The following is a 22,902-nucleotide window of genomic DNA, read 5'->3' on the forward strand; positions in this document are numbered from 1 at the left end:
GCATATACTAGCAGCTTGACAACACATCTAAAAGCTCTAGAAAAAAAGGAAGCAAATTCACCCAAGAGGAGTAGACGGCAGGAAATAATCAAACTCAGGGGTGAAATCAACCAAGTGGAAACAAGAAGAACTATTCAAAGAATTAACGAAACGAGGAGTTGGTTCTTTGAGAAAATCAACAAGATAGATAAACCCTTAGCTAGACTCACTAAAGGGCACAGGGACAAAATCCTAATTAACAAAATCAGAAATGAAATGGGAGACATAACAACAGATCCTGAAGAAATCCAAAACACCATCAGATCCTTCTACAAAAGGCTATACTCAACATAACTGGAAAACATGGATGAAATGGACAAATTTCTGGACAGATACCAGGCACCAAAGTTGAATCAGGAGCAAGTTGACCATCTAAACAGTCCCATATCACCTAAAGAAATAGAAGCAGTTATTAATAGTCTCCCAGCCAAAAAAAGCCCAGGACCAGACGGGTTTAGTGCAGAGTTCTATCAGACCTTCAAAGAAGATCTAATTCCAGTTCTGCACAAACTATTTCACAAAATAGAAGTAGAAGGTACTCTACCCAACTCATTTTATGAAGCCACTATTACTCTGATACCTAAACCACAGAAAGACCCAACTAAGATAGAGAACTTCAGACCACTTTCTCTTATGAATATCGATGCAAAAATCCTCAATAAAATTCTTGCTAACCGAATCCAAGAACATATTAAAGCAATCATCCATCCTGACCAAGTAGGTTTTATTCCAGGGATGCAGGGATGGTTTAATATTCGAAAATCCATCAATGTACTCCATTATATAAACAAACTCAAAGACAAAAATCACATGATCATCTCGTTAGATGCAGAAAAAGCATTTGACAAGATCCAACACCCATTCATGATAAAAGTTTTGGAAAGATCAGGAATTCAAGGCCCATACCTAAACATGATAAAAGCAATCTACAGCAAACCAGTAGCCAACATCAAAGTAAATGGAGAGAAGCTGGAAGCAATCCCACTAAAATCAGGGACTAGACAAGGCTGCCCACGTTCTCCCTACCTTTTCAACATAGTACTTGAAGTATTAGCCAGAGCAATTCGACAACAAAAGGAGATCAAGGGGATACAAATTGGAAAAGAGGAAGTCAAAATATCTTTTCTGCAGATGATATGATAGTATATATAAGTGACCCTAAAAATTCCACCAGAGAACTCCTAAACCTGATAAACAGCTTCGGTGAAGTAGCTGGATATAAAATAAACTCAAACAAGTCAATGGCCTTTCTCTATGCAAAGAATAAACAGGCTGAGAAAGAAATTAGAGAAACAACACCCTTCTCAATAGTCACAAATAATATAAAATATATCGGCGTGACTCTAACTAAGGAAGTGAAAGATCTGTAAGATAAAAACTTCAAATCTCTGAAGAAAGAAATTAAAGAAGATCTCAGAAGATGTAAAGATCTCCCATGCTCATGGATTGGCAGGATAACATTGTAAAAATGGCTATCTTGCCAAAAGCAATCTACAGATTCAATGCAATCCCCATCAAAATTCCAACTCAATTGTTCAACGAATTAGAAGGAGCAATTTGCAAATTTATCTGGAATAACAAAAAACCTAGGATAGCAAAAACTCTTCTCAAGGATAAAAGAACCTCTGGTGGAATCACCATGCCTGACCTAAAGCTTTACTACAGAGCAATTGTTATAAAAACTGCATGGTACTGGTATAGAGACAGACAAGTAGACCAATGGAATAGAATTGAAGACCCAGAAATGAACCCACACACCTATGGTCACTTGATCTTCGACAAGGGAGCTAAAACCATCCAGTGGAAGAAAGACAGCATTTTCAACAATTGGTGCTGGCACAACTGGTTGTTATCATGTAGAAGAATGCGAATCGATCCATACTTATCTCCTTGTACTAAGGTCAAATCTAAGTGGATCAAGGAACTTCACATAAAACCAGAGACACTGAAACTTATAGAGGAGAAAGTGGGGAAAAGCCTTGAAGATATGGGCACAGGGGAAAAATTCCTGAACAGAACAGCAATGGCTTGCACTGTAAGATCGAGAATTGACAAATGGGACCTAATGAAACTCCAAAGTTTCTGCAAGGCAAAAGACACCGTCAGTAAGACAAAAAGACCACCAACAGATTGGGAAAGGATCTTTACCTATCCTAAATCAGACAGGGGACTAATATCCAACATATATAAAGAACTCAAGAAGGTGGACTTCAGAAAATCAAATAACCCCATTAAAAAATGGGGCTCAGAACTGAACAAAGAATTCTCACCTGAGGAATACCGAATGGCAGATAAGCACCTGAAAAAATGTTCAACATCCTTAATCATCAGGGAAATGCAAATCAAAACAACCCTGAGATTACACCTCACACCAGTCAGAATGGCTAAGATCAAAAATTCAGGTGACAGCAGATGATGGCGTGGATGTGGAGAAAGAGGAACACTCCTCCATTGTTGGTGGGATTGCAGGCTTGTACAACCACTCTGGAAATCAGTCTGGCGGTTCCTCAGAAAATTGGACATAGTACTACCGGAGGATCCAGCAATACCTCTCCTGGTCATATATCCAGAAGATGCCCAGGAGAAGATGCATAGGAGAAGAGGAGATAAGGGGCTCTTTGAGGAGGCACTTGAAGGGAGAGGAAGACTACCATCAAGCTGTAATGTGAAATTTTTAAAAAGTAGAAAATAAAGAAGCAGAGGTGTAGGTTGAAATTCATGTGTGTTTCTCAACAACTGGAGCTAGGCTTACTCCAACTTTGTTGACTGTCTGTGGATCCTGTTCCCCTTAACCGGGTACTTTGTCTGGTCTCAGTGAGAGTGGATAGGCCTACTCTTGCTGTGACTTGAGATGCCAGGATGGATTGGTACCCAAGGGAGTAAGTACCTCCACTTTCTTAAAGTTAGAGTTAAAAGGGAGGGGTATTGTGGGGAGATGCCTTCTGATAGTAGGGGGACATGGAAGAGGTCGATCTGTGATCATGATATAAAATCAATCAATAAATAAATGTAAAACAATAAATGTAAAATAATAGTATTTCATTAAGAATTTAAAATAGAAGGTTTGGTGCATGCTTATAATTCTGATGCCTGGGAAATAAAAGTAAGAGGCTCAGGAGTTCCATGCCAATTTGTAACTAGTAATATGTTTCAGTGCTTTGCCGTACAAAACAACTTTCCATTTCAACTGTAAAAGGTAGTCTGGCATAGGCTTTATTCATAAAATTATTTCTGATTGTAGTTCTTTTATCCAGACTTGTATAGCAGAGTCTGAAGTTTTTTTTTTTTTTTATTTGACTAGTTATTGTCATTGAAATGCTCAACAGTGAATGCAGGAGCTTTATTATTATTATTATTAGATATTTTCTTTATTTACATTTCAAATGTTATCCCCTTTCCTGGTTCCCCCCCCAAAAAAAAACCTATCCCATCCCCCCCCTGCTTCTATGAGGGTATTTTCTCCACCCACTCACCCACTCCTGCTTCCCTGTCATGGCATAACCCTACACTTGGGCATTGAATCTTCACAGGACCAAGGGCCTCTCTTCCCAATGATGTTCCAGAAGACCATCCTCTCCTATATATGTGACTCGAGGTATGGGTCCCTCCATGAGTAGTTTTTGGTTAGTGGTTTAGTCCCTGGGAGCTCTGGGAGTACTTGTTAGATCATATCATTGTTCCTCCTATGGGGCTGCAAACCCCTTCAGCTCCTTCAGTCCTTTCTCTTACTCCTCCATTGGGGCACAAGAGCTCATTGCCTAAACTCAGCAATGTTATACTGAAACTGCCATGTCGATTTTAAGTCATATGTATCTTAACAACCACAGGTATTGAAAAAAGAAATATAAACATATATGTTTCTGTATATGTTTAATAAATTTTTTTAAATAGCTTATTTGAAATTAATAAAGTTTCACCTTCAAGCCTGAAAAAAGGAAAGAAAATTGCCATGCAAACACAAATAGATATTACTTTTTCCATTACCTATAAATAATATATTATTGGAGGGGGTCAGAAAAGTTTTATTTGGTTTACACTTCCATATCACTGATTGTCATTAAAGGAAGTTAGGAAAATATCTCAAACAGGCCAGGAACCTTGAGGCAGGAGCAGGTGCAGAGAGCATGGAGGGGTTGTACTTACTGACTTCCTTCTTGCAACTTAAACAGTCTGCTTATTTTTTTTAATTTGCATAATATTTCCAATTTACTAAAACACTTTTAAATTTTCTTTTCTTTATTTTTATTCATTTTTAAATCTTCTTTAGATTCAGCTCAAGAGGATGTACCAAGCCTTGACACTATTACTGATGCTATGTTTTGCTTACAAACAGGGGCCTATCATGACTGCCCTATGAAAGGCCCAACAAGCAGCTGAAAGAGTCAGATGCAAACGTTTACATCCAACTGTTGTGGATAGCCCTGGAGATAATTATATTTGATGTTAATTCCATTCTCCTGTGAGTGGTTGAGAACAAGGAATGAGTCAGAAATCAGGTGATTTCCTTTAAACCTGCTTCCCATCTTAATTTTTAAAATAGAGGAGAGCTGATGATTGGGCAGATAAAGGGGAAGGTGGGACAGAAGGTGAGAGAGAAAAGAAAGAGAAAATGGAAGAGGGAGAGGATGCAGAGGAGGAGGAAGAAGAAAAGCAGAGCAGAAGCACAAGGCCTGGAGAAACTGCAAGTTCTAAGGGGTCTCATAAGCTGTTGAGATGGTAGAGTAGCAATAGATCTGCCCAATCTAGGCTCACAGCATGTAATAATAATAACTGTGTTGTGTTTTCATTGTCAGGACATATTTGGAAGGGGGTTTACCATAACACCCAACCAATGGACAGAAGCTGGTGGCTCCTGTTTTTGAATTAGGAGACAGACTGCTTCTTATAGAACCCTGGACCACCAACCCAGAAATGGCAGAAATAATGGACTAAGCACTTCAGCATTAACCACTAAGAATGAAAATATCCTACAGGTTTGCCTATAGTCTGATCTTAAATAATATTTTATAAATATTGAATATTTCCAAAACTTACCTATTTTCTCAAAAGCAAATTACTTTTGTCAAAATTTTATGACATGATCAGTCACAAAATACTGGAATAAAAAGGCTGTTGTGTAATTCCAATTTTTGAGTTGAAAAAGCTAAAGGTAAGTATGTCAATTGTTCATTTACTTAGCCTGTGAGTCACACTGGATTGTTGAGCAAGTGATGTAGTGGTGGCTCATCACTCACCACTAATGACAGGTGATATATCACATGGGACTAAGGCTCTGTAGTGACTGTGATTGCTGTAACCTTTATTTTGGGGTTTCTGTAACACTGAATTCCACAGAGAAACTGTTACCTTATAATCTCTGTTTACAGTATATACACTCTATATGTGTACTCTATTTTACCTTCCATATTGGAATTTTACTGTATTTATTGCTTAGACATGCTTAAACCTATAATGCCTTACCACAGTGTTATTAATGAGTCAAATAGCCAATATGTTAATCTTGTTCATAGGTGCTTGCTTAGGAACAATGGCATACAGCAAATCCCTGGTTGAGTAGGGGGCTTTGTAATCTCAGATTATATGAATTTCCTCTGTGAAATTTTCACAATGACAAATTTGTCTGATGATGCATTAGGCCAAATTCATTGCTATTATTAATCAATATATGACTGAATTTTGGTATTTAATATTTCATTCTGTGGTTTATTCCAGAATTAAGTTTTTCCTCGTATCAATTCTGAACAATACTAATGTGAATAGAAGTATGCAAACCTTCACACTGCTTTCAGGCTTCCATTCTCCTGAAGTGAAACTGGGTAACCAAATGGCCAGTATAACCTTGGCTCTTCATTAGATTTCATATTTTACATGGACCCTACACCATTTCTCTGCTTAGTAACAATGCAATGAGTTATGAATTATCTATAGCTACAATGTTTGTAAATTTTCCATTATCATCTTAGTAATTACTATGAAGTAATGTTTTATAATGGTATTGATTTTGAATTTCTTACATATTGAATATCAATCTTTCAAGCTATTAGAATGAAAACAAAGCTTTTCTATCATCATAGATTGGCAATAGTGGCCTCCAGCATGATCATGTTATCCTCATTTTTCATATTTGGTTTCAGCTGTAGTAATGCAATTGTGTAGGCAAGATCTCTACTCTCTGTCTGTGGTTCCAGGGCATAGGGTTAACACCATCTTCAGACCATTCAAGGCACAAATACTGTCATAGTACCAGCAGGAAAAGATGAATCATGAATAGGCTTTACTTATCAGAAATCATCTAGGAGAGGGTAAAGGTTATCAGGCAATTTTTCTGAAATGATTCACCATGTATAGGGTGAATGAGCTCATCAATATCCGATAATTTAAAGAGGAAGAACATTATTCTAAGCTCTATCCCAGGCCCACAAATGTAAGAAAAGATATTTACAACTGCTCTTTTTCAAGGAAGACCAGAATCCTAATAACCCACAAGTTTGCTGTCCTCAGGTGACCCTGTTTATAAGAGGGCAACACATATATTCCTGGACCTAACAGATTTGTATCTGGATTACATGCTCTAGTACATGTTTTTCAAAATATTTCCAGATTTTGAAAGAGATGTATGTTTTAGATAGACATATTCTAGTTTTATTGGAACACATAAATTAATATTCTTGTGGAAAGGGAACTCACACTAAACTACTAGGAGGTAGACTATTCAAATTTTAACAAACTTCAGATGACTGAGTTTCACAAAAGTTTTCACTTTAAAATGGATGGGAAATTTTAAACTGTTTAACCTGATAAGTTAAACAATTTTAAGAAAAACATTTTGTGGGATAATATGAATTAATCACATATAAATACAGTACAACTTTGGGGAAAATAGATGGTAACAATCATCTTAATTCCATGTGCACAATAAAGCTTAAAGCACATGTATGTTTTAACTCTTTCCCAAAGCACATGTGACATCTCCCCTAAGGATCAGTTCAACTGACTGAGAAAAGTAGATGAAGATGAAGTTCTACAGAGAGAGAATCTAGGATAAATGTTCTGGGGAATCTAGGTGACCCTGCAGCCCACTGATAGCAAAGCTTACCAGGTTATTAACAAAATCACTCTCAATCGTCTGGGTGAAAAATAAATATACATTTCTTTTATTGAGGAGACAGCTCTGTGTGAGTCACATTCCTGGTATTTCGGGTGCTTATCTGTGAACACTCATGCTGTCTACAGCATAGAAGAGGTTTTGTGTCATTTTTACAATCATAACAAGTCTGTATAACTCTTCCTTCTATACTGCAACACTAAAGGGAGCTTTTGCATATTGCTCCCCAGGGAGGGCCCACCCTTACTAGTCTGAGATAAAAGCTCAGCTGTCTTGTTTCAGTGACTGATCAGTCTCCTCAGGCTGTCTCCTCAGGTTGCCTCCTCAAAATGAAGTTGCCTGTTAGGCTGTTGGTGCTGATGTTCTGGATTCCTGGTGAGGAGAGAGGGAAGTGAGGGAGGAGAATGAACAGGGAGCAGGAGCACTGAATCCCATTGCTCATTCCATATATTCTGCCATGGGTGAGAAGATGGGTCTTATCCTCCAGCATGGGGCCTCGGGAGTGAATACTTGTTAGAGGGAGGTTCCAGATGGGAACATGTACTATAATGAAGATTATGACATGGATGCATTGGATGGTCTGTTATGCCTAGAAGTGACTTGACACTTGCATTTTACTTTTTTGGTAACAAGAGAATTTTAGGATATAAAAAAATGGTATGTAAAAATAAACATCACAGTTGAAATAAAAAAAATCATAAGGATGTTCATGAATTTTGTGTGTAACTCTGTATTTCTCTCTCATTGTTTCAGCTTCCAGCAGTGATGTTTTGATGACCCAAACTCCACTCTCCCTGCCTGTCAGTCTTGGAGATCAAGCCTCCATCTCTTGCAGATCTAGTCAGAGCATTGTACATAGTAATGGAAACACCTATTTAGAATGGTACCTGCAGAAACCAGGCCAGTCTCCAAAGCTCCTGATCTACAAAGTTTCCAACCGATTTTCTGGGGTCCCAGACAGGTTCAGTGGCAGTGGATCAGGGACAGATTTCACACTCAAGATCAGCAGAGTGGAGGCTGAGGATCTGGGAGTTTATTACTGCTTTCAAGGTTCACATGTTCCTCCCACAGTGATACAGACCCTAACAAAAATAGTCTTACTTTGGGTATCACAGCTGCTAAATATGTTATTCATGTTTGAGAGAGGTTCTGAGGGACTCCAGTTTATTGGTTCCAGCTGAGGGCAAGTGCAGCCTGGCTACAGCTCACTGGTCATTCATTTTTGGCTTCATTGCCACAATAACAATATGAACAGGTGCCCTCCCAGAAGCCAGAAAAAAATATTTAAAAAGCTGAGTGAAAACCCATTTAGATTCAAAAGGCTTGACTGCCTTTTCAATCAATCAATGTTAACCAGTAAAGCAGATGGAAAGCCAAGATATATTTCTTCCTTAAAATATTTTCTATGTTATATTTCATTTGCCATATTTTATGTTGTTCACTTTAATTCATATGTATCCTTTTTTGAATTGGATATTTTCTTTATTTACATTTCAAATGTTATCCCTTTTTCTAGTCCCCTCCGCCCCTGGAAAACCCCTATCCCATCTCTCCTCTCCCTACTTCTTTGAGGGTATTCCTCCTCCGACCCACTACTGCTTCCCTGCCCTGGCATTCCTCTACACAGGGGCACTGAGCCTATACAGGACCAAAGTCCTTTCCTCCCACAATGCCTGACAAGACCATCCATTGCTACATATCTGGCACCGTATAGATCCCCAAGTGGGGTAGTCTCTTGATGGTCATTCCTCAGTGTCTGCTCCACACTTTGTCTCTGTAACTCCTTCCATGGGTATTTTGTTCCCCCTTCAAAGAAGGATCAAAGTATCTACCTTTGGTCTTCCTTCTGCTTGAGTTTCATGTGTTTTTTGAATTGTATCTTGGGTATTCTGAACTTCTGTGCTAATATCCAATTATCAATGAGTGCATAACATGTGTGTTCTTTTGTGTTGGGTTACCTCATTTAGGTTGATACCCTCCAGATCGATCCATTTCATAAATTCATTGTTTTTAATAGCTGAGTAGTACTCCATTGTGTAAATGTACCACATTTTCTATATTCATTACTCTGTTGAGGGATACCTGTGCTCTTTTCACCTTCTGGCTGTTATAAATAAGGCTGCTATGAATATAATGGAGCATGTATTCTTATTACATGTAGGAGCATCTTCTGGGTATATGCCCAGGAGTGGAATTGCTGTGTCCTCAGGTAGTGCTATGTCCAATTTTCTGAGGAACCACCAAATAGATTGCCAGAGTGGTTATTCTAGCTTGCAATCACCCCAGCAAATGAGGCCTGTTCCCTTTTCTCCACATCCTCGCTAGCATCTGCTGTCACCTGAGTTTTTGATTTTAGCCATTCTGACTGGTGTGAGGTAGAATCTCAGGGCTGTTTTGATTTGTATTTCCCTGATGACTAAGGATGTTGAACATGTTTTTAGGTGCTTCTCAGCCATTTGGTATTTCTCATTTGAGAATTCTTTGTTTAGCTCTGTACTCCATTTTTTATAGGGTTATTTTGTTCTTTGGAGCCTAACTTCTTAAGGTCTTTGTATATATTGACTATTAAGACTCTATCGGATTTAGGATTGGAAAAGATCTTTTCCCAATCTGTTAGTTGGTTTTTTTTTTTTTTTTTTTTTTTTTTTTGTTTTGTTTGTTTTTTTTTTTTTTGTCTTAATGACGGTGTCCTTTGACTTACAGAAGCTTTGCAATTTTATGAGATCCCATTTGTCAATTTTTGATCTTACAGCACAAACAATTGATGTTCTACTCAGGAATTTCTCCCCTGCTCATATGTTCAAGGCTCTTCCCCAATTTCTCCTCTATAGGTTTGATTGTCTGTTTTTTTGTGAAGGTCCTTGAATCACTTTGACTTGAGCTTTGTACAAGCAGATATGAATGGATTACTTTGCAATCTTCTACATTCTAACTGCCAGTTGAGCCAAAACCATTTCTTGTAAAATGTTGTATAGCTCAGTTTTAAGGTACAACTTTCCCAGTTTTCAGAAAAACTGTCAAATTGATTTCCAAAGTGATTGTATTGTCATCAGCAGTGGAAAAGAGTTCCCCTTACTCTACCTATTCACCAGCATAGGCTCTCTCCTGAGTTTTAATCTTTTTTAAAAATATTTTTATTAGGTATTTTCCTCATTTACATTTCCAATGCTATCCCAAAAGTCCCCCATACTCTCCCCCCCAACTCTCCTACCCTCCCACTCCTACTTTTTGGCCCTGAAGTAACCCTGTACTAGGGCATATAAAGTTTGCAAGTCCAATGGTCCTCTCTTTACAATGATGGCTGATTAGGCCATTTTTTGATAAATATGCAGCTAGAGTCAAGAGCTCCGGGGTACTGGTTAGTTTGTATTATTGTTACACTGATAGGGTTGTAGATCCCTTTAGCTCCTTGGGTACTTTCTCTAGCTCCTCCATTGGGGGCTCTGTGATCCATCCAATAGCTGACTGTGAGTATCCACTTCTGTGTTTGCTAGGCACCAGCATAGTCTGACAAGAGACAGCTATATCTGGGTCCTTTCTGCAAAATTTTGCTAGTGTATGCAATGGTGTCAGCGTTTGGAAGCTGATTATGGGATAGATCCCCGGATATGGCAGTCTCTAGATAGTCTATCCTTTAATCACAGCTCCAAACTTTGTCTCTGCAACTCCTCCCATGGGTGTTTTGTTCCCAATTCTAAGAAGGTCAAAGTGTCCACACTTTGGTCTTCGTTCTTCTTGAGTTTCATGCATTTAGCAAATTGTATCTTATATCTTGGGTATCCTAAATTTATGAACTAATATCCACTTATCAGTGAGTACATATTGTGAGAGTTCCTTTGTGATTGTGTTACCTCACTCAGGATGATGCCCTCCAGGTCCATCCATTTGCCTAGGAATTTCATAAATTCATTCTTTTTAATAGCTGAGTAGTAGTCCATTGTGTAAATGTACCACATTTTCTGTATCCATTCCTCTGTTGAGGGGCATCTGGGTTCTTTCCAGCTTCTGGCTATTATGAATAAGGCTGCTATGAACATAGTTGAGCATGTGTCCTTCTTACATTGGGACATCTTTTGGATATATGCCTAGGAGAGGTATTGTGGGATCCTCCAGTAGTACTATGTCCAATTTTCTGAGGAACCACCAGACTGATATCCAAAGTGGTTGTACAAGCTTGCAATCCCACCAACAATGGAGGAATGTTCCTCTTTCTCCACATCCTCGCCAGCATCTGCTGTCATCTGAATTTTTGAACTTAGCCATTCTGACTGGTGTGAGGTGGTAACTCAGGGTTGTTTTGATTTGCATTTCCCTGATGATTAAGGATGTTGAACATTTTTTCACCTGCTTCTCTGCCATTCTGTATTCCTCAGGTTAGAATTCTTTGTTCAGCTCTGAGCCCCATTTTTTAATGGGGTTATTTGATTTTCTGGAGTACACTTTCCTGAGTTCTTTATATATGTTGGATATTAGTCCCCTATCTGATTTAGGATAGGTAAAGATCCTTTCACAATCTGTTGGTGGTCTTTTTGTCTTATTGACGGTGTCTTTTGCCTTACAAAACTTTGCAACTTTATGAGGGCCCATTTTTCGATTCTCGATGTTACAGCACAAGCCATTGCTGTTCTATTCAGGAATTTTCCCCTGTACCCATATGTTTGAGGCTTTTCCCTACTTTCTCCTCTACAAGTTTCAGTGTCTCTGGTTTTATGTGGAGTTCCTTGATCCACTTAGATTTGACCTTAGTACAAGGAGATAGGAATGGATCAATTCACATTCTTCTACATGATAACCGCCAGTTGTGCCAGCACCATTTGTTGAAAATGCTGTCTTTTTTTCCACTGGATGGTTTTAGCTCCCTTGTCAAAGACAGAGTGACCATAGGTGTGTGGTTTCATCTCTGGGTCTTCAATTCTGTTCCATTGGTCTACTTGTCTGTCGCTATACCAGTACAGTGCATTTTTTATCAAAATGCTCTGTAGTACAGCTTTAGGTAATGCATGGTGATTCTACCAGAGGTTCTTTTATCCTTGACAAGAATTTTGCTATCCTCAGTTTTTTGTTATTCCAGATGAATCTGCCGATTGGCCTTTCTATTTCGTTGAAAAATTGAGTTGGGATGAAACCTACTTGGTCAAGATGGATGATTGTTTTGATGTGTTCTTGCATTTGGTTAGGGAGAACTTATTGAGGATTTTTGTATTGATATTCATAAGGGAAGATGTTCTGAAGTTCTCTATCTTTGTTGCGTCTTTCTGTGGTTTAGGTATCATAGTAATTGTGGCTTCATAGAATGAGTGGATAGAGTATCTTCTGTTTCTATTTTGTGGAATAGTTTGTGAAGAACGGGGATTAAATCTCCTTTGAAGGTGTGATAGAACTCTGCACTAAACCCCTCTGTTCCTCTGCTTTTTTTTTTTTTTTTTTTTTTTTTGGTGGGGGGATACTATTAATAACTGCTTCTATTTTTTAGGGGATATAGGACTGTTTAGATCATTAACCTGATCTTTACTTAACTTTGGTACCTGGTATCTGTCTAGAAACTTGTCCATTTCACCAAGGTTCTCCAGTTTTGTTGAGTATAGCCTTTTGTAGAAGGATCTGATGGTGTTTTGGATTTCTTCAGGATCTGTTGTTATGTCTCCCTTTTCATTTCTTATTTTGTTAATTAGGATGCTTTCTCTGTGCCCTCTATGAGTCTGGCTAAGGGTTTATCTATCATATCGATTTTCTCAAAGAACCAGGTCCTTGATTGGTTGATTCTTTGAATACTTCTTCTTGTTTCCACTTGGTTGATTTTGCCCCTGAGTTTGACTATTTCCTGCTGTCTACTCCACTTGGGTGAATTTGCTTCCTTTTGTTCTAGAGCTTTTAGGTGTGTAGTCAAGCTGCTAATGTGTGCTCTCTCTAGTTTCTTTTTGGAGGCACTCAGATTTATGTGTTTTGCTCTTAGAAATGCTTTCATTGTGTCCCATAAGTTTGGGTATGTTGTGGCGTCATTTTCATTAAACTCCAAAAAGCCCTTAATTTCTTTCTTTATTCCTTCCTTGACCAAGGTATCATTGAGAAGAGTGTTGTTCAGTTTCCATGTGAATGTTGGCTTTCTATTATTTATTTTGTTATTGAAGATCAGCCTTAGTCCATGGTGATCTGACAGGATGCATGGGACAATTTCAATATTTTTGTATATGTTGAGGCTTGTTTTGTGACCAATTATGTGGTCAATTTTGGAGAAGGTACCATGAGGTGCTGAGAAGAAGGTATATTTTTTTGTTTTAAGATAAAATGTTCTGTAGATATCTATCACATCCATTTGTTTCATAACTTCTGTTAGTTTCACTGTGTCCCTGTTTAGTTTCTGTTTCCATGATCTGTCCATTGGTGAAAGTGGTGTGTTGAAGTCTCCCACTATTATTGCGTGAGGTGCAATATGTGCTTTGAGCTTTACTAAAGTTTCTTTAATGAACGTGGCTGCCCTTGTATTTGGAGCATATATATTCAGAATTGATAGTTCCTCTTGAAGAATTTTGCCTTTGATGAGTATGAAGTGGCCCTCCTTTTCTTTTTTGATGACTTTGGGTTGGAAGTCGATTTTATTAGATATTAGAATGGCTACTCCAGCTTGTTTCTTCATACCATTTGCTTAGACAATTGTTTTCCAGCCTTTCCTTCTGAAGTAGTGTCTATCTTTTTCTCTGAGATGAGTTTCTTGCAAGCAGTAAAATGTTGTGTCCTGTTTGTGTCCCAGTCTGTTAGTCTATATCTTTTTATGGGGGAGTTGAGTCCATTGATATTAAGAGATATTAAGGAAAAGTAATTGTTGATTCCTATTATTTTTGTTGTTAAAGTTGGCATGCTATTCTTGTGGCTGTGTTCTTTTAGGTTTGTTGAGGGATTACCTTTTTGCTTTTTCTAGGACATGGTTTCCATCCTTGTATTGTTTTTTTTTGTTGTTGTTGTTGTTGTTGTTGTTGTTTTTTGTTGTTGTTATTATCCTTTGAAGGGCAGGATTCATGGAAAGATAATGTGTGAATTTCGTTTTGTCATGGAATACTTTGGTTTATCCTTCTATGGTAATTGAGAGTTTGGCTGGGTATAGTAGCCTGTGCTGGAATTTGTGTTCTCTTAGTGTCTGTATAACATCTGTCCAGGCTCTTCTGGCTTTCATAGTCTCTGGTGAAAAATCTGGTGTAATTCTGTTAAGCTTGCCTTTATATGTTACTTGACCTTATTCCCTTACTGCTTTTAGTATTCCCTCTTTATTTAGTGCATTTGCTGTTCTGATTAATTATGTGTCGGGCGGAATTTCTTTTCTGGTCCAGTCTATTTGGAGTTCTGTAGGCTTCTTGTATATTCATGGGCATCTCTTTCTTTAGGTTTGGGAAGTTTCTTCTATAATTTTGTTGAAGGTATTTGCCAGTCCTTTGAGTTGAAAATCTTCATTCTCATCTACTCTATTATCCGCAGGTTTGGTCTTCTTATTGTGTCCTGGATTTCCTGGATGTTTTGAGTTAGGATCTTTTTGCATTTTCCATTTTCTTTGATTGTTGTGTCGATGTTCTCTATGGAATCTTCTGCACCTGAGATTCTCTCTTCCATCTCTTGTTTTCTTTTTTTTTTTTAATTAGGTATTTTCCTCATTTACGTTTTCAATGCTATCCCCCCATACCCACCCACCCCCAATCCCCTACCCACCCACTCCTCCTTTTTGGCCCTGGCATTCCCTTGTACTGGCGCATATAAAGTTTGCAAGTCCAATGGGCCTCTCTTTGCAGTGATGGCTGACTAGGCCATCTTTTGATACATATGCAGCTAGAGACAAGAGCTCCCAGATACTGATTAGTTCATATTGTTGTTCCTCCTATAGGGTTGGAGTTCCCTTTAGCTCCTTGGGTAATTTCTCTAGCTCCTCCATTAGGGGCTGTGTGACCCATCCAATAGCTGACTGTGATCATCCACTTCTGTGTTTGCTAGGCCCCGGCATAGTCTCACAAGAGAGAGCTATATCTGGGTCCTTTCAGCGAAATCTTGCTAGTGTATGCAATGGTGTCAGCATTTGGGAGCTGATTATGGGATGGATCCCTGCATATAGCAATCACTAGATGGTCCATCCTTTCGTCACAGCTCCAGGTTTTGTCTCTGTAACTCCTTCTATGGGTGTTTTGTTCCCATTTCTAAGAAAGGGTAAAGTGTCCACACTTTGGTCTTCGTTCTTCTTGAATTTCATGCGTTTGGCAAGTTGTATCTTATATCTTGGGTATCCTAAGTTTCTGGGCTAATATCCACTTATCAGGGAGTACATATTGTGTGAGTTCCTTTGTGATTGGGTTACTTCACTCAGGATGATGCCCTCCAGGTCCATCCATTTGTCTAGGAATTTCATAAATCCATTTTTTTAATAGCTGAGTAGTATTCCATTGTGTAAATGTACCACATTTTCTGTATCCATTCCTCTGTTGAGGGGCATCTGGGTTCTTTCCAGCTTCTGGCTATTATAAACAAGGCTGCTACGAACATAGTGGAGCATGTGTTCTTACCGGTTGGGACATCTTCTGGATATATGACCAGGAGAGGTATTGCGGGGTCCTCCGGTAGTACTATGTCCAATTTTCTGAGGAACCGCCAGACAGATTTCCAGAGTGGTTGTATAAGCTTGCAATCCCACCAACAATGGAGGAGTGTTCCCCTTTCTCTACATGCTCGCCAGTATCTGCTGTCACCTGAGTTTTTGATCTTTGCCATTCTGACTGGAGTGAAGTGGAATCTCAGTGTTGTTTTGATTTGCATTTCCCTGATGATTAAGGATGTTGAACATTTTTTCAGGTGCTTCTCTGCCATTCAGTATTCCTCAGGTGAGAATTCTTTGTTCAGCTCTGAGCCCCATTTTTTAATGGGGTTATTTGATTTTCTGGAGTCCACCTTCTTGAGTTCTTTATATATATATTGGATATTAGTTCCCTATCCGATTTGGGATAGGTAAAGATCCTTTCCCAATCTGTTGGTGGCCTTTTTGTCTTATTGACGGTGTCTTTTGCTTTGCAGAAGCTTTGCAATATTATGAGGTCCCATTTATCGATTCTCTATCTTACAGCACAAGCCATTGCTGTTCTATTCAGGTTTTCTGTTGCTGATGCTCGCATCTGTCGTTACAGATTTCTTTCCTAGGTTTTCTATCTCCAGGGTTGCCTCACTTTGGGTTTTCTTTATTGTGTCTACTTCCCTTTTTAGGTCTTGGATGGTTTTATTCAATTCCATCACTTGTTTGGTTGTGTTTTCCTTCAATTCTTTAAAGGTATTTTTGTGCTTCCACTTTAATGTCTTCTACCTGTTTAGCTGTGTTCTCCTGTATTTCTTTAAGTGAGTTATTAAAGTCCTTCTTGATGTCCTCTACCATCATCATGAGATATGCTTTTAAATCCAGGTCTAGCTTTTCAGGTGTGTTGGGTGCCCTGGACGGGGCAAAGTTGGAGTGCTGGGTTCTGATGATGTTGAGTGGTCTTGGTTTCTGTTAGTAAGACTCTTACGTTTACCTTTTGCCATCTGGTAATCCCTGGAGTTAGTCGTTATAGTTGTCTCTGTTTAGAGATTGTTCCTCTGGTGATTCTGTTACCCTCTATCAGCAGACCTGGGAGACTAGCTCTTTCCTCTCAGTTTCAGTGGTCAGAGCCCTCGCTGCAGGCAAGCTCTCCTCTTACAGGGAAGGTACACAGATATCTGGCATTTGGACCTCCTTCTGGCCAAAGATGAAGGCCCAACACAAGACCTTTCCCAGAAGCTGTGTTGCTTTGGCCTGTCACAGAAGCTGTTAGCTTCTGTAATCCACACTCTCACCTGTGCAGACTACTTTCATTGGAATCTCAGAACCAAGATGTCTCCCGCTGATCCTGAGGCAAAGTCCTCCCGAGCTGGGTGGACACCTGTCCTCTGGCCGGGAAGGTGGCTCGATGTCTGGAGCCTAAAAGGGCACTGCCACAGAAGCTCTGTGGCTCCCACCTGTCCCAGAAGCTGTTTGCTTCTGCAGTGCACACTGTCACCTGTGCAGACTACTTTTGGCTGAGTCCTGGAACCAAGTTGGCTCTCGCCGATGATCCTGAGGCAAAAGCCTCCCAGACTGACCGACACCTGTCCTCTGGAAGGTGGCTGGATTTCTGGAGCCCAAAAAGGGCACTGCCTCAGAATTTCTGTGGCTCCCGCTTGTTCCAGAAGCTGTTAGCATCTGTAGTGCACACTCTCACCTGTGTAGACTACTTTTGGTGGAGTCCCTGAACCAAGATGGCTCTCGCCAATCCTGAGGCAAAAGCCTCCCAGGCTGGATGACATCTGTCCTCTTGCCGGGAAGGTGGCTGGATGTTTGGAGCCCAAAAAGGGCACTGCCTCAAAAGCTCTGTGGCTCCAGCCTGACACAGAAGCTGTTAGTGTCTGTAGTGCACACTCTCACCTGTGAAGACTACTTTCAGCGAAGTGCCAGAATGAAGATGGCTTCCACCGATCCTGAGGCAAAAGCCTCCGGGGCCAGGCGGACACCTTTCCTCTGGCCAGGAAGGTGGCCAGATGTCTGGAGCCCAAAAAGGGTGCTGCCCCAGAAGCTCTGTGGTCCCCGCCTGTCCCAGAAGCTGCTAGCCTCTGTAGTGCACACTCTCGCCTGTGCAGACAACTTTTGGTGGAGTCCCAGAACCCTGAGTTTTGATCTTAACCATTCTGATTCTCTCTCTCTCTCTCTCTCTCTCTCTCTCTCTCTCTCTCTCTCTCTCTCTTTTTGTGTTTTTTGTGTTTTTTGTTTTTTGTTTTTTTGTTTATCGAGACAGGGTTTTTCTGTGTAGCCCTGGCTGTCCTGAAACTCTCTTTATAGACCAGGCTGGCCTCGAACTCAGAAATCCGCCTGCCTCTGCTTCCCAAGTGCTGGGATTAAAGGCATATGCCACCACTGCCCAGCAACCATTCTGATTCTTAGAGTTGATTTTGATTTGCATTTCTGTGATGAATAAGGACTTTGAAAATTTCTTTAAGTGCTTCTCAGTCCTTTGGAGATCCCTCTGTTGAGAATTCTGTTTAGATCTGTTCCCCATTTTTTTTTTAACTGGGTTACTTGTGTTCTTCATGTTTAAATTCTTAAGTTCTTTATGAATGTTGGATATTAGCCCTCTGTCAGATATAGGCTTAGTGAAGATCCTTTCCTAATCTATAGTCTGCAATTTTGTCCTATTAACAGTATGCTTTGCCTTACAGATATTTTTCAGTTTTATGAGGTTCCATTATTCAATTGTTGATTTTAGAGCCTGAGTGATTGGTGTTCTCTTCAGAAAAGTGTGTCCTGTCCTAATTTGCTCAAGGGTATTTCTCAGTTTCTCTTCTATGAGGTTTAGGATTTTATGTTGAGGTCGCTTGCCACTTGGACTTGAATTTTGATAAATATAGATTTATTTTCATTCTTCTACATGCAGACATTTAGTCAGAACAGCATTGTTTGATGAAGATACTCTCCCTTTTCCATTGTATAGTTTTGGTTTCTATTTCCAAAGTCAACTGTACATATGTAGGTTTATTTCTGGGGTTTCAATTCCATTTCCTTTATTAATATGTCTGTTTCTGCACCAATAGGATGCAGATTTTTAGCACTATTTTCATGAGGCCAGGGATGGTGATTTCTGCCAAAGTTCATTTATTGTTAAGGATTGTGTGGGATATATTTGGTTTTTTATTTTTTCATATGAAGTTGAGAATTGCTCTTTCAAGGTCTATTTAAAATTGTGTTAGAATTTTGGTGGGGATTGCATTGAATCTGTAGATTTCTTTTTGGTAAGTCAGCTATTTTCACTATGTTATTCTTGCCTATTCATGAATATGAGAAAAATTTCTGTAGTCTGATATTTTCTTCAATTTATTTCATCATGGACTTGAAGTTTTTGTAATACTGAACTTTCACCTTCTTGGTTAGAGTTACACCAAGATATTTTATATTTGTGGCTATTGTAAAGGGTGTTGATTCCCTTATTTCTTATTGTGCAGTTTATTATTTCTTTAAAGGAGGATTATTGATTTCTTTGAGTAAATTCTGTATCCAGTCAGTTTACTGAAGATGTTTATAAGCTGTAGAAATTCTCTGGTAGAGGTTTTGGAGTTGTTTATGTATACTATTTTACCATCCACATTTAGTCATATTTTGACTTCCTTTCTGATTCATATCCTCTTGATGTTCTTTAGTTATCTTATTGTTCTAGCTAGAATTTTAAGTACTATATTGAATATATAGGGATTGAATGGGTAGCTTTGTCTTTATCCTCAAGTTTAGTTGAACTCATTTAAATTTATCTTCCTTTAGGTTGATGTTGGCTTCGGGCTTTGTGTTTATTGCTTTGATTATTTTTACGTATGAGCCTTGTACCTTTGATCTCTCTAACACTTTTTAACATGAAGGGTTGTTAGATTTTGTCAAAGGCTTGTTCAGCATCTAATGAGATGACCATGTGATTTTTTTTTTCTTTTAGTTTGTTTATGTGGTAGGTTTCCTTGAAGGATATTCATATATTGAACTCTCATTGCATTCCATAAATGACGCCTACTTGGTCATGATGGGTGATGTTTGTGATATGCTTTTGGATTTAGTCTCAGAATAATTTTACTTAGTATTTTTGCATCAATGTAGATAAGAGAAATTAGTCTGATGTTCTCTTTCCTTGTTGAGACTTTGTGTAGTTTATGTATCATGGTGACTGTAGGACTTTGTCAGTATTCCTTCCATTTCTGTTTTGGGTAATAGATTGAGGAGTATTTGTTTTAACTCTTCTTTGGAAGTCTGGTAGAATGGTAGATTTATGCACTAAAACCATCTGGCCCTGGACTTTTTATTTTTTTTTTTTTTACATTTTTAATGAATGCTTCTATACCTTTAGGAGTTATAGGGCTGTTTAAATAGTTTACCTGATCTTGATTTAACTGTGGTTAATCATATCTATGTAGAAAATCATCAATTTCTTTAGATGTTTCAATTTTGCCAAGTTCCTTTTTTGGAGTGCAACCTAATAATTCTTTCCATTTCCTCAGTGTCTGTGGTTATGTCTCTTTTCTCATTTCTGAGTTTGTTTATTTTGTTTCTCTCCCTCTCCCTCTCCCTCTCCCTCTCCCTCTCCCTCTCCCTCTCCCTCTCCCTCTCCCTCTCCCTCTCCCTCTCCCTCTCCCTCTCCCTCTCCCTCTCCCTCTCCCTCTCCCTCTCCCTCTCCCTCTCCCTCTCTCTCTCTCTCTCTCTCTCTCTCTCTCTCTCTGTTAGGTTGGCTTAAGTTTTGCCCAGGTTGGTGATTTTTTCAAAGAATCAGTTCTTTGTTTGTTAATTTTTTTGTTTTTCTTTCTGATTGATTTCAGCCTTGATTTTGGTTATTTCATGCCTTCTATTCCTCTTTTGTGTGATTGCTTCTTTTCTTTCTCTAGAACTTTCTGCTATACTTTTAAATTGCGGGTATGAGAACATACTAATTTCTTTATGCTATGAATTTTCCTCTTCACACTGCTTTCATTGTGTCCCATAAATTTGAGCATGTTGTGCCTTCATTTTCATTGGATAATAGAAAGCTTAATTTCTTTCTTCCCTGACTCAGAGATTATTGAGTTGATAGTTGTTCAAATTTCATGAATATGTAGGCTTTCTGGTGGTACTGTTGTGAAAGTGCAACTTTAGATCATTGTTTCCAAGAAATAATTGGACCATTTATGGATAATTTAAGTAATGATGGGAAACTGAGTCTTGTTACTAATATTCCCGAGAAGAGTGTGTTAGAGAATCTAGGTATCCCAACAAAAATTGGGGAAATGCTTGCTGCCAATAATTAAATCAGAAATTTGTGGGTATGTAGTCTATCACACATGTATACTGTAACTGTATTTGCTGCTAACAACAATGACTTGTATGTACTTGTGTATATATATATATATATATTATTTATATATATATATAATAGTGAGAGTGCTCTTTAATTAAAATAATATTTTCTTTCATTCTTAAGTGTCCCAATTCACTTTATAATTAATGCTGAAAAATAGTTTATCATGTTTTATATATATCAAACAATATATTCTGCATATATTCCTCTGTGTAAGGAACAGTAATATTATATGTGTATATATATGTATGTATATATATATGTATATACATACATATATATACACATATATTTATACATATATATATTAGTGAGAGTGCTCTTTAATTAAAATAATATTTTCTTTCATTCTTAAGTGTCCCAATTCACTTTATAATTAATGCTGAAAAATAGTTTATCATGTTTTATATATATCAAACAATATATTCTGCATATATTCCTCTGTGTAAGGAACAGTAATATTATATGTGTATATATATGTATGTATATATATATATATATATACATACATATATATACACATATATATATATACATATATTTATTAGTGAGAGTGCTCTTTAATTAAAATAATATTTTCTTTCATTCTTAAGTGTCCCAATTCACTTTATAATTAATGCTGAAAAATAGTTTATCATGTTTTATATATATCAAACAATATATTCTGCATATATTCCTCTGTGTAAGGAACAGTAATATTATATGTGTATATATATGTATGTATATATATATATATACATACATATATATACACATATATATACATATATATATTAGTGAGAGTGCTCTTTAATTAAAATAATATTTTCTTTCATTCGTAAGTGTCCCAATTCAATTTATAATTAATGCTGAAAAATAGTTTATCATGTATTCAAACAATATATTCTGCATATATTCCTCTGTGTAAGGAACAGTTTAATTGCCTACATATTATAACTATTGAAATATTTCTTTAACACTAATATACAGATAAATAATTGAAGTGTTGATTTAAATTCGAATGCTATATCAAGATAAAAGACATTTACTTGACAGTAGTAGTCACAGCCAGGTGGTGGTGGCACAGACCTTTAATCCCAGCACTTGGGAGGTAGAGACAGGCAGATTTCTGAGTTCTAGGCCAACCTCGTCTACAGAGTGAGTTTCAGGACAGCCAGGATTATACAGAGAAACCCTGTCTCAAAAAAAATATTAATAGTCACATTTTCTCAAAAATGTGGAAAGTACTTGCAACATAGTTACATTCATATTAAATAATCAGCAACCCAGAGAAAAAAATTTTTAAAAGATGAAAAATAAAGGGAGAGCTGTGAACAAACTAAAACCAGTGCATCTGCATACATATTTTGAATTATAGTCTCTCCATCATAAAAGAAAGCAAAACAAAAATATTAAAATAAGAATCCAATGACTTGAAGAAAAAGGTACATTGCAAAAAATTGACACTGCAACACTAAGAAATCTACAGTTACTAAACTATAGTAGGTTTCAATTTTATATCTGACATTAGGGTTCCCAAATACTCCTCTATGTATCTGCTAATGATAAGTGGAAATATATGTTCATGTATAATCTGATACAAAAATATTAATAGTACCTTAAAATTTTCTCAAGGTTAAAAAAGATAAAAACATTCATATTTTTGAACAAATGTTATCATGACTAGAAGATCCAGCAATAGAGACATTTTATTTATTTACTCACAGAACCTGAATGAACCTTGAAAAATCAATTGAACTGAGAAATTTAAGACACTGAAGGGCATATCCTGTATGTATTCATTCTACTGAGATATGAAAAATAAAAAAGTACATAGGAGAGAAAGTAAATGTATTAGTCAGGGTTCTCTAGAGTCACAGAACTTATGGATAATCTCTAAATAGTAAA

The 22,902-nt window shown here is 37.8% G+C and overlaps 1 gene segment (V, D, J or C) and 1 further gene; both read left to right on the plus strand.

The window, feature by feature from the left end:
• Positions 1–22,902, plus strand: part of Igk (immunoglobulin kappa chain complex) — a 3,171,119-nt gene that overhangs the window by 557,982 nt on the left and 2,590,235 nt on the right.
• Igkv1-117 (immunoglobulin kappa variable 1-117) lies at positions 7,474–8,208 on the plus strand. The segment is given in 2 exon segments: positions 7,474–7,519; positions 7,898–8,208. Coding segments are annotated over 2 exon segments (357 nt in total).

Source organism: Mus musculus, chromosome 6 (assembly GCF_000001635.26).
Source record: "Mus musculus strain C57BL/6J chromosome 6, GRCm38.p6 C57BL/6J".
In the NCBI taxonomy this organism is placed as follows: Eukaryota; Metazoa; Chordata; class Mammalia; order Rodentia; family Muridae; genus Mus; species Mus musculus.